Source organism: Gymnoscopelus braueri (genome assembly GCF_963280865.1).
Source record: "Gymnoscopelus braueri genome assembly, chromosome: 18".
NCBI classification, from domain to species: Eukaryota; Metazoa; Chordata; class Actinopteri; order Myctophiformes; family Myctophidae; genus Gymnoscopelus; species Gymnoscopelus braueri.
Window position 1 is genome coordinate 24,374,666 of NC_137618.1, and position 14,771 is coordinate 24,389,436.

A 14,771-nucleotide genomic window follows, 5' to 3' on the forward strand; every position below is an offset into this window, starting at 1 on the left:
AGTGTTGTGTGGCAGTGAAATGTTTTACGGGCTCTGATTTACGTCCTGTGCATGGCATTTCTAATGAGAGCGACCAACATTGCAGTAAGCCCCCATTCCAGGAAACTACATTTACAGCAGATCTTTTTTTCCTCCAGAGTGTTTTCCCTTGTGAAATAATGTCAGCACTTTCCCACCTTCAAAGTCCTTTTGTTTCCAGATCTATTAACAATTCTAATTGTACAGGAACACTTGTTAAGTAAGGCTGGTAAATAAAGCAGGAAACGCATTATTTCCTTTTAGTGCAGATTAAAGGTACAGGCTATGCTGGGCTGAAACACATTAATGAGGTTTTAAATAAAAATGCTGGCAGGGAATTTACACCGCTGACTGGTTTAACTGCAGTAAGCAGTTGATTTTCCTTGATGTTAAAGGGGAACATTATTTCACCCACTAATGAAAAATACATCTTTCCACCCTCCTATCTGTTAATTAACATGTTTGTGTTAAGGGATCTTCAAAAAGGGATACAATCGCTTTCAATCTGATTAAAGTAAGTGATACATAATAGGGAGGTTGTTTTCCTTGGGTCCTTCTGTTAATTGAATAGCTTTGTATGGCCTGGAATGTTTTTCCTAGTCACAACAATTTGCCTGGACCTGGCTACTCGGGATGCCTCTATCTTAATTACGGATCGTTTTCCAAAAGCGGTTCAATTTCCTCTACAGGACAGTTTCTGTTAACTGCTATTTTTAAGGCCAATAACAACGTCAAAGCTTGGTATGATTAAAGCAATTAAAGTTTCCCTTTGTTTTCTGAGCACAGCGAGATAGGCCAGCATGTTTGTACAGCATTTATTAAACATTTACTAAATGGAATTGAATCTGTCATCGATTAAGTTTTCTGAGACAATTACCTTTTAGCATGGCAAACACTGTTTCACTCAGCCAATGTCTCACAGCTTGGCTGTGATTAGCCAGTTGATTTCATCAAACCAAACTGAAATCCTCCAGCAAAGAGAGAGAGAGAGACAGAGACAGAGAGATGGAGAGAAAGAGATGGGGTGGGGAGAGAGAGAGAGAGAGAGAGAGAGAGAGAGAGAGAGAGAGAGAGAGAGAGAGAGAGAGAGAGAGAGAGAGAGAGAGAGAGAGAGAGAGAGAGAGAGAGAGAGAGAGAGAGAGAGAGAGAGAGAGAGAGAGAGAGAGAGAGAGAGAGAGAGAGAGAGAGAGAGAGAGAGAGAGAGGAAGTGGCTTAAGCATAATTTTACCATCGGAATTTCTCAATTAGCATACCACATTTTCTCCATTAGATAAACTGCCTTTAGAGAGCCGGCTGGTTTAATCTGTTTAATGTCCATGTAAACTATAATCTCCTGATTCTAAAAAGAAATCCCTTAAGGACATCATTCACATACACTTCATAAGACAGTTTTGTGAAAGACATGATCAAGTGCAGCTTTTAAAGTGGGATGGAATGGTGATGAGATGTTATGCCTATCATGACAGTTTTTCCTTTCTTTCTTGTGGCACACGGAATCGGATCGTGCAAGTTATATGCTTTCACTCGGTTGTGTTTAGCGAGTCAGAAATAATTACACTCTTCCTTAAGTTGTCCTCATCGAAAAATAAAAACATAAAAAATGGTACCATTGCAGATTGTGCGCGTACTGTAGGTCTGTCAGGTTCCTCACTCTTCCTCTGAGTGGTTATAGGAGTGTCATGACAACAGGCTGTTGTCTCTGAAGTCGTATGTCATATTAAGTCACCGTATCGCCAATGATGGCAGCTGCTGTTCTCTGAAGGATAGTTTGGGGGAGATATCCCGACGCAACATGATGTATGAATCAAACTTTCATTTCAGATTGAATCAGGATGGAATAAAGGTGGTGAAGGGAGCCATAGGACTGTGCGTAGATGTACATTGCTGCCAATCATAACCGTGTTGTTGGGCTGTTAGTGCATATGGATATAGGAATCAAGCTTTGTTGTTATCCTATTGAACGATGAGCGCCTGTGAAATCAGACCGTTTACATGCATATCATTGCCCTCCATCATACATTGCGCGTAGTATGAATTAGGGCCTGCGAACACAGGCTCATTCTCCTTGCATCACGCCAAGAGTCACTCCATTGATTACCCTTCCCCGCACCCAGGAAATGGCTCATGCATCTCGTGTACATTATAACAAATGTTCTCTTTGCATTACAATTGAATTGTGATTGTTATGTTCAATCAATGGGGAAAGGTCACGGGATCGCTCCTGCCAGCGCTTTAATGGAGAAGTCGATGGGGATTCATTTTAATCACTGCGGCTGTGGCAGAATGAGCACAACACTGAGAGACTGTCAATGGCCCGGTAATTACCGCTGTTTATACAGGTTTCTGCTATAGCAATTTAGATATCCACAAATCTCTCTGTTTCTCTCGCCCTGGTTATATTGGAAGCTGCGTGGCATCAAATGAAGTACTGGAGGTTGTGGGCCATGACTGCTCTAATTGTGGGTCTATCTGTGAGGCTGGCTCTTTGAAAATGAAATGAGCTCTATTCGCTCCTCTTTTGAGGAGTTCTATTACCAGAGGGCTCATATTTTACATAACTGTGTGTGTGTGTGTGTGTGTGTGTGTGTGTGTGTGTGTGTGTGTGTGTGTGTGTGTGTGTGTGTGTGTGTGTGTGTGTGTGTGTGTGTGTGTGTGTGTGTGTGTGTGTGTGTGTGTGTGTGTGTGTGTGTGTGAGAAGGAGCCTTATGTTGGCTCAGCTAAAAAGGCAGGTTTGTCTCTCTCAAAGTTGTCTAAGGAGGAGAGAGGTTGAGAATGTCTATTGTCCATATTTACTGTATACACTTCAATACACTGCCAAGTACAGTATCACAGACCCTGAACCACCTTGATTAGATAAAAGGGAAAAAACCCTTATAACTCGCTCCCATTACACCTACACCTACTGTACGTAATTACCCATATAATGGCATGATGTCATTGTTGCTGTGTCTGAAAGGGGTATCATATAACTTGCTTTGCTATGAAATATGCAAAGGTTGAGAACTAAGAGGTAGTGGTGGACTTCATGTCATTGCCTATTGAACTATGATGCTTGGCCCTGTCCCAGACTTACCATACCTTCCTTTCTTTTGGTTGTTTTGTGCACTACGCAATTACCAGCATGTGTGAAACTCTGGTTGTAGTAGTATTAATTGATGGATGAAGCACTTTGTAAAGCAAAACGTGAAGGTGTTTTCTAATATTAGGTTTAGATTACACGTTTGCTTTAGGATAGCAACTGAAAGGTTTGTTGGGGTCAGTCAGTGCTGGCCCCAATTAGAAAGGTTGGAGAAACTTCCATAAAATACTCAATAAGCAATTTTTGATAGAGTAGGCTACTGTTACTGCTACTGTAGCTTTTGCCCTTACCCACAAATATGTTCTAAATTATTTTGAAAATAGCCAATCTACACAACGCATAACAATGTGACGCGTTGTGAGCTTGTAGCTTGACCATTTTTGATAAATGTTTGAAATGTTTAAATATTTCATGCCCAAAATTGGGATGCCAGGGTTAAAGTTGTTAATTAAATAAAAATGGCTAAAACTAAAGCGCCGTGGCCTATGGAGAATAGTATCACACACCCTCAACCATCAGTGTGCACCTTGACATCTCCCCTTCACCCCGACTGGCATGTTTGCATTGGACGGTGTCTCAGGATAGATGGGGTCAAGGCAGTGTAACCTTGGAGAAACAAATATTCATGATCAATAAGTGCTTTATTCTGAGCATCTAAATGATTCGTATGTTTGTAGCTGCTTCTCTTCCCCTCATTAGCCCAAGTGAAAGAGTGGTTCGATGATTAATGGGGGCTAGGTAAAAGGACATTTTAAAAGACTACACAATATCACTGCTTTCAAATGTCATGTAATCATAGGTTAGGGGAGAGAGCTCAGAGAGCTAAGTGATGTTGCTGATAATGAATTGCCTCTGAAATATAATACATCGTGAGTATGATTCTTTGTTCCAAGCTCAGTACACCAACTCTGTACAATTAAAGTTATTTATCTTTCTCGTTTTTTAAGTTCATCAATTATATTGTGATACACTTAATGTCCATAAGGGGATGATGTATGATTGGTCTAATTATTTCTTATTCACCATGCTTTCTAAAGCATATCAATTTTGTTAATACCATGTAATTAAAACACGTCAGTGCGCTACAAGTTACTGGCTGTATTAATGACTATGAAAATTATTTTAATTAAATAGCCAATTATAGAAAAATCCTAACCATGTGAATTGACATTTAAATGAATTCAATTTAAATTGCCTTTCAACATTGTTTTATCAAAGCTTTATGGGGTGAATAAATTATTACATCAAACAATATACTGTGTCATTGATCATACAGAAGTCTTGTCCCATATCCATACATTTTCAAATACTTTCCTGACGCAATACATCATATCGGGTGATTACATTTTGACAGTAGTCATTTGTTTGCAGCAATCTCATCAGCATATAGTGCATGCACTTTTATGAAAACTGTAAATGCATAAATTACTTACAGAAGCTGGCCATGTTTTCAAGCACATGTTAAATCTTGTGATGTGATAATCTACACCCGTTTGATAATCCAGGACCCTATAGCGTCCCTATTCTGTGCGTGTCATAATAAGCGAACATGGGCTGAAAATAGCAGATCTACAAGCTCCCGACACGTTGCGACACATTGTTAGCTTGTAGATCAGCTATTTTCGGTGAAGCGATTTGGGCTAGAGGATTTGATGTAGAAAGAAATTAGGGGGCCAAGTATAGACCCCTGCGGGACCCCGGTCAGTGAAGTATATGGGTTTACTGTATGTAGTTAAACATGCATGTACTTACTTTTTTGTAGTTGCGACATTTACTTTAAAGAGGGCATGCTAGTTTTTTTCCTTATAATGTGAACTCCTGTACAATACTTTACACAAATTCTTCAGACTACTCAATGGCATCAGTTCACTACGAAATAAGTTTCTATAATGTACAGTTTGGTTTTTAAGTCTATATAAGACACTATATCTAATCATGCATGGAAACAATTGACTATTGGAATTAAAAGAGGATTCAGGAGAGGAATTTCATGAACTTAAAACTGAAGTTCATGAAGTCCCTCTTCCAAGTTTGTTCATTTAATGAACAAATCATCAAATAGCACAATAACACTGTAGAGCATTGTATCTGTATAAACACTTAATTCTGGTGTTATGCTGTGTTTTCATAACTCGGGTCAGACACAGAGCCCACCCAGCATGCTGAAAGCCCTTTGTATCTGAAACATCATATGCATCCTGTGGTGCTCCCTAATACCTATTAGGCTACTCAAGCTCATATATTTTTCCTTTTTTCCGCATAATGTTAATGAGAGTCATTTTTCAGACATTACAAGCCCAATGATTTGCAGTTAACCCATGCAAACATGAGAAATAGTGGGCAAACTATTGTGACATTCATTGTATATAATGAAATCTTAATATGGTGCATATTTAAGTGAAAGGTTAGCAACATAAAGGGCAAATGGATTGCCTGGCAATGAATTTTAAGCAGCTATTGATTTTTACACTACAAGCTACCTCTTTCCCTGAATGATAATTTTGAAATGGCACACTGCTTATCTTAAAGCTGATCTGACACCCAACAGGAGTACACACAGTGTTTAGGCGGAGGCAGCCTGTGTGGAAATAACACAACCTCTTGATGTGTACTTTTCACTGAACTTCATAAGAATTATCCACTTGAACCCAGCCAACACCAACAACCAGTGTCAATAGTTAGATTATAGAAATAGGTAGATAATAGAATAGAAAAAAGCAGTACTTCCATGCAAAAATCATCCAATGACTACAGAACAGTTCAGCAGTACTACGATTGTGATACAGAGAGTGGGCTGGGGTCGGGGTTTGGGTCTGAATCTAGTTGGGGTTAGGGTTGGGCGATATGTACAAAATCAAATATCCTGATCTTTTTAAACAAATACATCAATATTGTGACCATAATATCACATTGTGAAGATAAGATCATATAAAAATAATTTAATTCGTCCAAATTTTCAAAAATAGCAAAAATGTGTGATCTACAAGCTCACTGCACGTTTTGATGCAACACGTTGTGAGCTTGTTGATCAGCCATTTTAGCTCATTTTTTAAAGTAGAAAATATGACTCAAGTGATTAAAACCAGGAAAATCCACATATCTAGTCTCGTATTACGATATTGCTATGATATTGATATATTGGCCAGCTGGAGTATAGCTGGATGTCTTCAGTGAAGAAGCTGAGGTGGTGTGTACTGTATATCGGATGGCGATATGAAACATGAAGTTCGCTGAAAGACCAAACAAGTTTTCTTAAAGGATTTTAATTTGAATCCTTCTTAATGACACTCTTGAATTCAAAACCCACCCCACAACTTTCAGAATCCAGCAAAATGCCACAGTGTTCTAGTAGATACATAGAATGTCCCAGTGATCCATCCATGGACTGCATGTGATCTAGTTCATACTTCATGCTCTTTCCTGTCCACCTTATTGTACTGCACTATATCGTTGCTGGGTGGAAACCTTGTATGTCCAAACTGTTACTTTTCTGGAAATTAGATTTTTTTTAAATAGATATCCATTTTTAATGGATGTAAATATGTAGATAATTTGTTATTTGTTTTTTCTTGTTTGATCTCCTTTACCCCCTTGCCCCCCCCCCTCTTCTTCTTCCCTTTCTTTCTTCTATGGAAATAACAATACGATGGGAACTATGCACAAAAACGAATTTCACCTACTTCTCTACTTCTGTAAACCTGTGATGTGATGCGAGAATAAAGCTGATTCTGAGTATGGATCCAATTTAGTTATTATTTAGTCACAAGCTCTTGTAAATATTTTTCATTGGTTCAATATTTATAAAATCCACAGACTTAACCATCATCCTAACGTCCCAATATTGTCTGCATGTAATTTAGGTTAAAAATAAAACCTAAAATCTTTTTGTCCCCCTAAAATAGCTAAAACTTCACATCTACAAATTCAAAACAGGTTGCATTGTGACGGGTTGTGAGCTTGTAGATCGGCCATTTTTGCAGCTTTCGTTCGACACTGTTTTTCTACAACCTATGAAATAGGCCAATAATTTATTAAAAAAACATAAAAAAGATGGAATATGGAGATACAAGGTTTCTGTCTGACAGTGACAATATGTGAAAATCCACTCTGAAATTGAGACTTTGTGACTTCAATATCTAGCAGGGTCATAGCAGGGACTGAGCACAATAAAACAGTTGTAGGAGTAAAGCTGTTCAACAGCTCAGTGCACTGTGTGGGGTGTAAAGTGCATGTACTGTAACTAAAGTTAACACCATGCAGAGTGGAGACACTTTCAAAGGAAAGGTGTCTTCCCTTTTATAGTTCTTTGAATTTGTGTGGGAGTTTCATAGCATTTTAATGGCTTTAAACAGTTGGTGATCCACAACTCCATATAAAGTTGGAAAACTGTTTTGTTCAACTGCACCGTTTATGCGTTTGAAGCACTCACAACACAGAGATTTGATATGTAAACAATCTAAGAGTTTTGATTTCCTTCAGCTACAGTACCTTATGATACATTTTCAGTTTCATTACACTTTAACTGTGAAGTAATAGCCTATACTTTATTGCATATTACATTGTAGTTTCAGTGTTTGCCACTGGGAAGTAGAAATGGTATAAGACGGGAACATACAGTAGATTATACTGTAGGCAGCATTGGAAAGATGACTTTCAAAATCTAATGTGTATTAGATTCCTGTTTGTTTGCATCACATTGTATTCCATACCCACTGGGTTGCTCATATTCAGTAATAAAATCAGATTACCTTTCATTACTTTCATTCCAAAGTCTATATAGAAGAAGCTTCAATAATCTAATTTACCATTTGTAATCTGAATAGTTACGGTATCATCTGCAATTGCGTTATTAATGCTTAATTCAACATTTCGTCGCGTCACCTTTTCATTAAACATGTTTTTGAATTTTAATGAATGAAATCTTTTCTAAAGTATCTATAATCTGACTAGTTTATATTCAATAACTGTGACATGACAGATACAGTCATAAAAGTAGCCTAACCAAATTACTGTAATCGTGTTGCATGTAATACAGTACTTCTCTGTGCTGTAGTTTGATAGAAAGACCAGGCTATACGCAATAATGTTTTACCCATAAATTGCAATAGTCTGAAAGTCCATTGATATCAGACATATTTCCATCACTCTGAGCAGTGACTCACTATGCATGCCCAGTTAATAGCAGTGACTTTACACAACTAAACTCTGTCCAAATGCTTTATCAGTTTGATAACAAGACCTGTGTGGGTTAGTGATTGGTTGAGGGCTTGTTTATCTATTTCAGTCACATTAATTTTGACAGCGTGAGTCTAATTCATTTTTAATAAGCCTGTAGAGAGTTGCACCTTCTTTGGGGTATAGCCTTGTTTAAACTTCACACTTTTTCTTTTGAATTGGAACACTTTTACTGGAGTAGAACCCATTGCCGTTCAAAACGAGATAAAGCATATTATTAATAGCCCTGTAGGTTAACATTTCTGTAGCACAGTCTTCTATCTCAGTGGTTCTCAACCAGTGGTCCGGGGGACCACCAGTGGTCCTTGAGGGGGTTCCAGGTGGTCCCCAGCTAAATGATGGAGAGTTGGTATCCAAATGGACCCATTTAGATTTTTAACTCTTGAGAGTGTAAAATGAAACCAAATGGACTCGTAAGGGTCCATTTGGTTTCATTTTACACTCTCAAGAGTTAAATTATTGTTAAACATCTGCATCACTTTATTTACAAGAAGTCTTACTACACAATTAGAGAATGTAGAAGAATATTCTAAAGTTTTGGGTCTGAGAGGCTAAATCTCATCAAACGGTCTCAAATGCCGAATAAATAATGGACCTTGATATGAAAAAAGGTTGAAAACCACTGTCTCCTATCTGTTCTTCAAAGGCTTCCAGTACTGTCCCCTAGCTCCTCCCTCTCTGTACCGTGTGACAACAACAACTCATCCACAGAGCGGAGCTGCACTTTTCAGCTCATTTTCCTCCTGTCATTCCTCTCCTCCTATCTTTGATCATATTGTCCCGGCCGCTCTTACAGCCTCACAAAACCTCACTCAACACGTCTTTTTCAGCATCTCTTTTTACTTCCCCACAACTTGTCAGAGGAGCTAAACTCCCGTGGATTTTTTTTTCTTTTCCTCTTCTCATTTTAGGGGTTTCTCCGACAAGCGTACTTTTTTTTTTGTAGGGGACTGGTGGGGTTTTATACTTTGAACTTCGGCTACAACACTCTCTCCTCCCTAATAGGTGACCAACCATGGCCGTGCCGGCTGCTTTGCTCCCACAAACTCCTCTCAATCTGCTCCCACCGCCTCCGATCTCAACTCCGTGCGCGACCACCACGTCCCCGCCGTCGACAACTTCTTCGCCGTCTCCATCCTTCGCCTCCCCCCCCGGACAGAACCTGTTCCGATCGGAGCTCCAGCAGCTCTCCGGCGGCGCGGGCGGCCACAGCCCCGGCGGCATCCCGACCGGAGCGCTTCCCCCCGGCGGCGGCGTCGGCGGCCCCGGCAAGCCCGTCTACTCGACCCCGTCGCCCGTCGAGAACACCCCGCAGAACAACGAGTGCAAGATGGTCGAGCTGCGCGGCGCCAAGGTGGCGTCGTTCACCGTGGACGGCAACGAGCTCATCTGCCTCCCGCAGGCGTTCGACCTGTTCCTGAAGCACCTGGTGGGCGGGCTGCACACGGTCTACACCAAGCTGAAGCGCCTGGAGATCACGCCGGTGGTGTGCAACGTGGAGCAGGTCCGCATCCTCCGGGGGCTCGGCGCCATCCAGCCCGGGGTCAACCGCTGCAAACTTATCTCCAGGAAGGACTTCGAGACGCTGTACAACGACTGCACCAATGCGAGGTGAGTGGCGCTGGAGAGAGAGAGAGAGAGAGAGAGAGAGAGACCCATCATCTCCGTTAGATGATGGTGGATGGATGTCTTTTTACGCCCGGCTGTCGTGCGTAATTTAAAGGCACACTGGCAAGAAAGGAAGAGGGAGACATTTTTCCTCTTTATTCAAGTGACTGGAGAGGTGCATAATGCATTATCATCATGACACCATTAGAGGTCCGTTTACAGTAGTGTGTGTGTGTGTGTGTGTGTGTGTGTGTGTGTGTGTGTGTGTGTGTGTGAGAGAGAGAGAGAGAGACATACTTTTTTAACTTGTTTGTAAACATCCATGGATTGGTTTATAGTTGTCTATTGCAGTGGTTCTCAAACTTTTAAATGTCAAGGTATCCCCTTAACTCTGACAGTATACCATTTAGAACCCCCAAAAGGTACCCTGAGAGTATTTTTTTCCCCCTCTTCATTCAAGTGACTGAAGAGATACATTTTTATCATGATACTTTTAGAGCTGGGGTTCTCAAAGTGGATTCCAGGGACTCTCAGGATTCCTTTAGGGGGTTCTAAATTGACCCTTAAAAGTCTGTATACAGACTTACGGGTCCATTTGGTTCCATTTGTATACTGTCAGAGTTAAGGGGATACCTTGACATTTAAAAGTTGAGAAGTTAACCTTTGGATTAGAGGTCCATTTACAGTAATGTTTTAGTACTGTGTGTGTGTGTGTGTGTGTGTGTGTGTGTGTGTGTGTGTGTGTGTGTGTGTGTGTGTGTGTGTGTGTGTGTGTGTGTGTGTGTGTGTGTGTGTGTGTGTGTGTGTGAGAGGCATACTTTTTAACTTGTTTGTAAACATCCATGGATTTGTTTATAGTTGTCTATTGGATGGAATATGTGGCCAGTGCGCAAAAAAAAAAGACTTGAGGAAGTTTTCCCACGTGTAGGCCTATACTGTAGCTCCTATTAGATAGTCTACTTGCTCAGGCCAAATAAATCAATAATTTACAACTTAAATGAGTTTCAAATTGATGAATAAAGTCCAGGTTGGCCTACCATTACAACAAACAATGTCAAAGCAAGTGTCTGGACCAAAAACTGTGCTACATGCTTTAGAATATTTGACACCACACCACTATTACATCTATTTTATATATGTCTTTGAAATAAAATATGCCATGCCGTCTGTCCTCGCTACAGGACAACATCATTTTGATTATAACTTTGATTTTCAAAAAAGGAAACAAAGGCTCATAATATTAAAATTAGCACTTTGCTAATAGACGACATACAATTATTTTATTTATTCATTCATTCATTAATTTTTTCATAGTTGATAGCCAGAACAACTTAAGAACTTTTTTTTTTTTCGGGGGATTCTGTATTTTCCAGAATATAATTTCAGATTAGGTACAGTTCTGTTAAAGTGACATATTGGATAAATGGGAAGTAACACCTTATTCAAACAGCCATGAGTGTACATCCTTGGTTTTAATAACATTGTGGTCTTATTCCTGAATTTGAGTAACTACAGTATGCATTGCCATGCATTACTTAATGCAGTTTTTAAGGCTGAACTGTAGGTGGGTTTTTGTGAAGTTGATTTAGGTGAAAATCAATATTTGATTAAAAGTCATTTTAGTGTCCTGTTGCTCATATGGTTTGATGTATTGCTCAATCTCATATGATGGGTTCAGCCTGGTCAAATTTGCCATCTTATCTGTCATTATGATTGATTTCATATTGATCTCCTATCCAGAAATTAGGTGGAAATGCAAATATGAACCTCACATTAGTGGAGAATTATATCAATTTAAAAAATGGTAGGCTGAGCTAAAAATGCAGCTTGGAACTAAACTGTAATGTCAAATTGAACTCTGTTCTGTGTTTGTAAGAGGGTCTGTATATCATTTCATGCATGCAAGTGCTTATTGCATGTACAATTACATGGGACGCACGCACGCACACACACACACACACACACACACACACACACCACACACACACACACACACACACACACACACACACACACACACACACACACACACACAGTATACACTAGTGTGTGCTGTGTGTACATAATTACCTTATATATGCCTTATTTGTAATCGTTATTGAGTCTTAATAAAAGCTAAATCAAATCAAATAACGGCTGAAACATTTTGAGAAAGAAAAACAGGACAAAATATTAGGCTAAACGTGTTACCTAATGGTATAAAGATATTTGTAGACTTCCTCCTTCAAATTCATTAGAATGAAATGTGGATGTGTTTTCAGATGCTTTTCATTCATGTGTATTATAATGACACAATGCTTCTTCTTTTCATGTTTTCTCACACAATTCCAACTACTGTTTGAAGAACTTATCTGTGCTCCTTGCTGCTTAAGAAGCATTTACATGAAGTATCTAGACACCACCCAACTGGCCCTAAACTGCAAAATCCGGAGAGTTATTTTGGACACTTACATGTACATTTTTACACTCTCAGTTATAGAGTTATAATAGCTCTCACTATTTTGCAGAGCAGTCTTCCGTCATTTATTGAAAGCTATAGGGCTGAGTGTGTACGGTGTCCCTCATCTCCAGCCTGGGGTGGGTTCTCCAGGTGACGGAGTGTGTGGTTGAACTCCCCGGGTTGTCAATGGGGGGATGGCCAGCGATGGGGTTAAAGGATAATGCAGTGCCTCACGTCGCTTTAATGACGCTAAAGTGCTGGGCTATTACGGGCACATGGAGAGGACTGTAATTGTCTCTGAAAGCAGCCAGGTTCTCCCGGTGTTGGGCTGAAATCAATCACTCAGATCCAGCCTGCCTGCTTGCCCGCCCGCCTGCCTGCCTGCCTGCCCGATCGCCTGCCTGCCTGCCTGCCGCCCCTATTTGGAGAATTACATCATGGAACAGTGAAGCATCCGCTGGATAAAAAGCTTCAGTTACTTTGGAAATAGTTGATTTTTATTTGCGGGGATGTATGCTCTACTCCGCTCGTCATTGAATTGCTGTTGACAAAAAATTATCAGGCTCTGTAAACAGGACACCAGTTGCCCCTGTGGGCTAAAAATGAGTTCCTCCTCATAAGCTGATGTTCCGTTTTGTACCAACTTATTGTTAGATAAAAGTATCTCAGTGCACCAGTTAACCCACTCAGGTTACACAACAGCAATCTGCTGCCTGAGACAGTTTAGCTTTTCATCTCGCTCCAGCACCACAATGTCGTTTTACTCTTTTATACAGTGGCAGAGTGATAACAATGAGGTGAATAATACTCCTGTACAATGGGGTCTCACTATTTCACATGCTGTTTTTTTTTTTTCTTTCTCCCTCTCGGGGTCTATTGTGTTAAAACAACACCACTCTCATTTTACACACAGTGTGAACGTGAATAGCATCAATGCAGCATCGCTGCATCCCGCTGTTTTAGTTTTATGCAGACAATAACAGCTACTGGTCAAACGGTTCCCTGTGCTTCCTAATGGGTCAAATCATTTCTGCACATAAAATTTAATAAAATGTCAAGCTTTTTTTTTAAACAGTAAAAAACAAAATAAAACTATTATCTTTAAAGATGTAGACATTTTTTTGTAGGTGCATCTAAAAGTGAGATTTGAATATTTCCTCTCACCGTGAAGACGCAGTGAGTCTAATAAGAGACGCAGTAATTATAGTAATTATAGTTCACCTTTATGGATAGGAATATAATCATTCTCGGCCCCTTCACTTTCTTAAGGACTCTCAGGCCAGATTAGTGATGTTACCCCCCCCACACCCCACACCCCTCACTCCCAGACTGATCCGGGTTCAGTAATCTCCCCCTGCATTATGACTCTGGCCCTCCAGGAGCCCTCTGTTCCAGCTACTTGTTTTTCTTTTCATTTTCCCTGTGGTGGGATGGTAGAAGGTTCTTATTGCCGTGTGACACTTGAACTCTGTGAAAGGTTATTATAACATGTGTGGGGTGGGGGGGGGGGGGGTTGCAGAGATATCGCATATCTCTCATTGGTGTGCTTTTGTGGAGGCAGGCTATCCGGTGCTGGGCGCAGAAACGCTGCAGTTAATTGACAATCATTGTCTACCCCTGAAGGTTAACCACACGCCCCAGACAATGTCCCACCACTGGGAATGGGACGGCTTTTTCACTTACGTGCCCTCCTTAAATAGATTTCCCCCCCACATAAGTCGCACAGAAGTTAGCGTGAAACGTAACGAGTGACGCGTCACAGCAGAGCGACCAAAGGGCTTGAGTTGATGCACTTAGTTGCGTGCTGTGTAGCACACTTGAATATAGCAGATCTCAAAGCTCACAACTCTTGAGCGTGCTACTAAGTATAAATCCGGCTTCATGCTTTGGTGACATAGTATCATCATAATCGATGCAGACGCGAGGGCGCTCGCTATCAGAGTCATCACCTCGGTTGTGCTGGTTTCGGGGTGTTTATGCCTAAACACACATATTTGCAAACGATGGTAATTGTTTTGTTTAGCGCTCAGTGTGAGCTGCCACTGAGGGTGCCAGCTTGTCTCTCTCCCTCCTCTCCTCTGCTGAGCGCTCTTATAATATATTTGTTTTCTACAAGGCACGGATGTGTTTACAGGTACTCAGGGGAGATTTCTGGATTCCATTCAAATCATTCCCAGTCAGAGTGGGTGCTAGGATACCCGTCACCCAGCAACCACATCCAAAAGGGAGCTCGGGCGATAATAACTTCAAAAACAGAGTGACAGATGCCTGATTAGAGAGAGAGAGAGAGAGAGACAGACAGACAGAGACAGACAGACAGACAGACAGACAAAAAGAAGAGAGAAAGACAAATGCTATACAAAGCTGTTTTAAAACCCACATTTATTCAAG

At 40.5% G+C, this 14,771-nt stretch overlaps 1 protein-coding gene across 11 annotated transcripts in view; it reads left to right on the top strand.

Annotated features, from left to right (window-relative positions):
• Positions 1–8,883: 8,883 nt before the first annotated feature.
• dachd (dachshund d) overlaps positions 8,884–14,771 on the top strand; it is a 133,441-nt gene continuing 127,553 nt past the window's right edge. For 4 of the 11 annotated variants that reach the window (XM_080412548.1, XM_080412544.1, XM_080412547.1 and 1 more), the window contains exon 1: positions 8,886–9,943. In XM_080412548.1, the coding sequence (XP_080268674.1) occupies positions 9,348–9,943 (596 nt within the window). In that variant the 5' untranslated portion in view covers positions 8,886–9,347. Of the gene's footprint in view, positions 9,944–14,771 lie in introns of all 11 variants that reach the window. The other 7 variants (XM_080412546.1, XM_080412552.1, XM_080412551.1 and 4 more) reach the window with 5 other exon arrangements.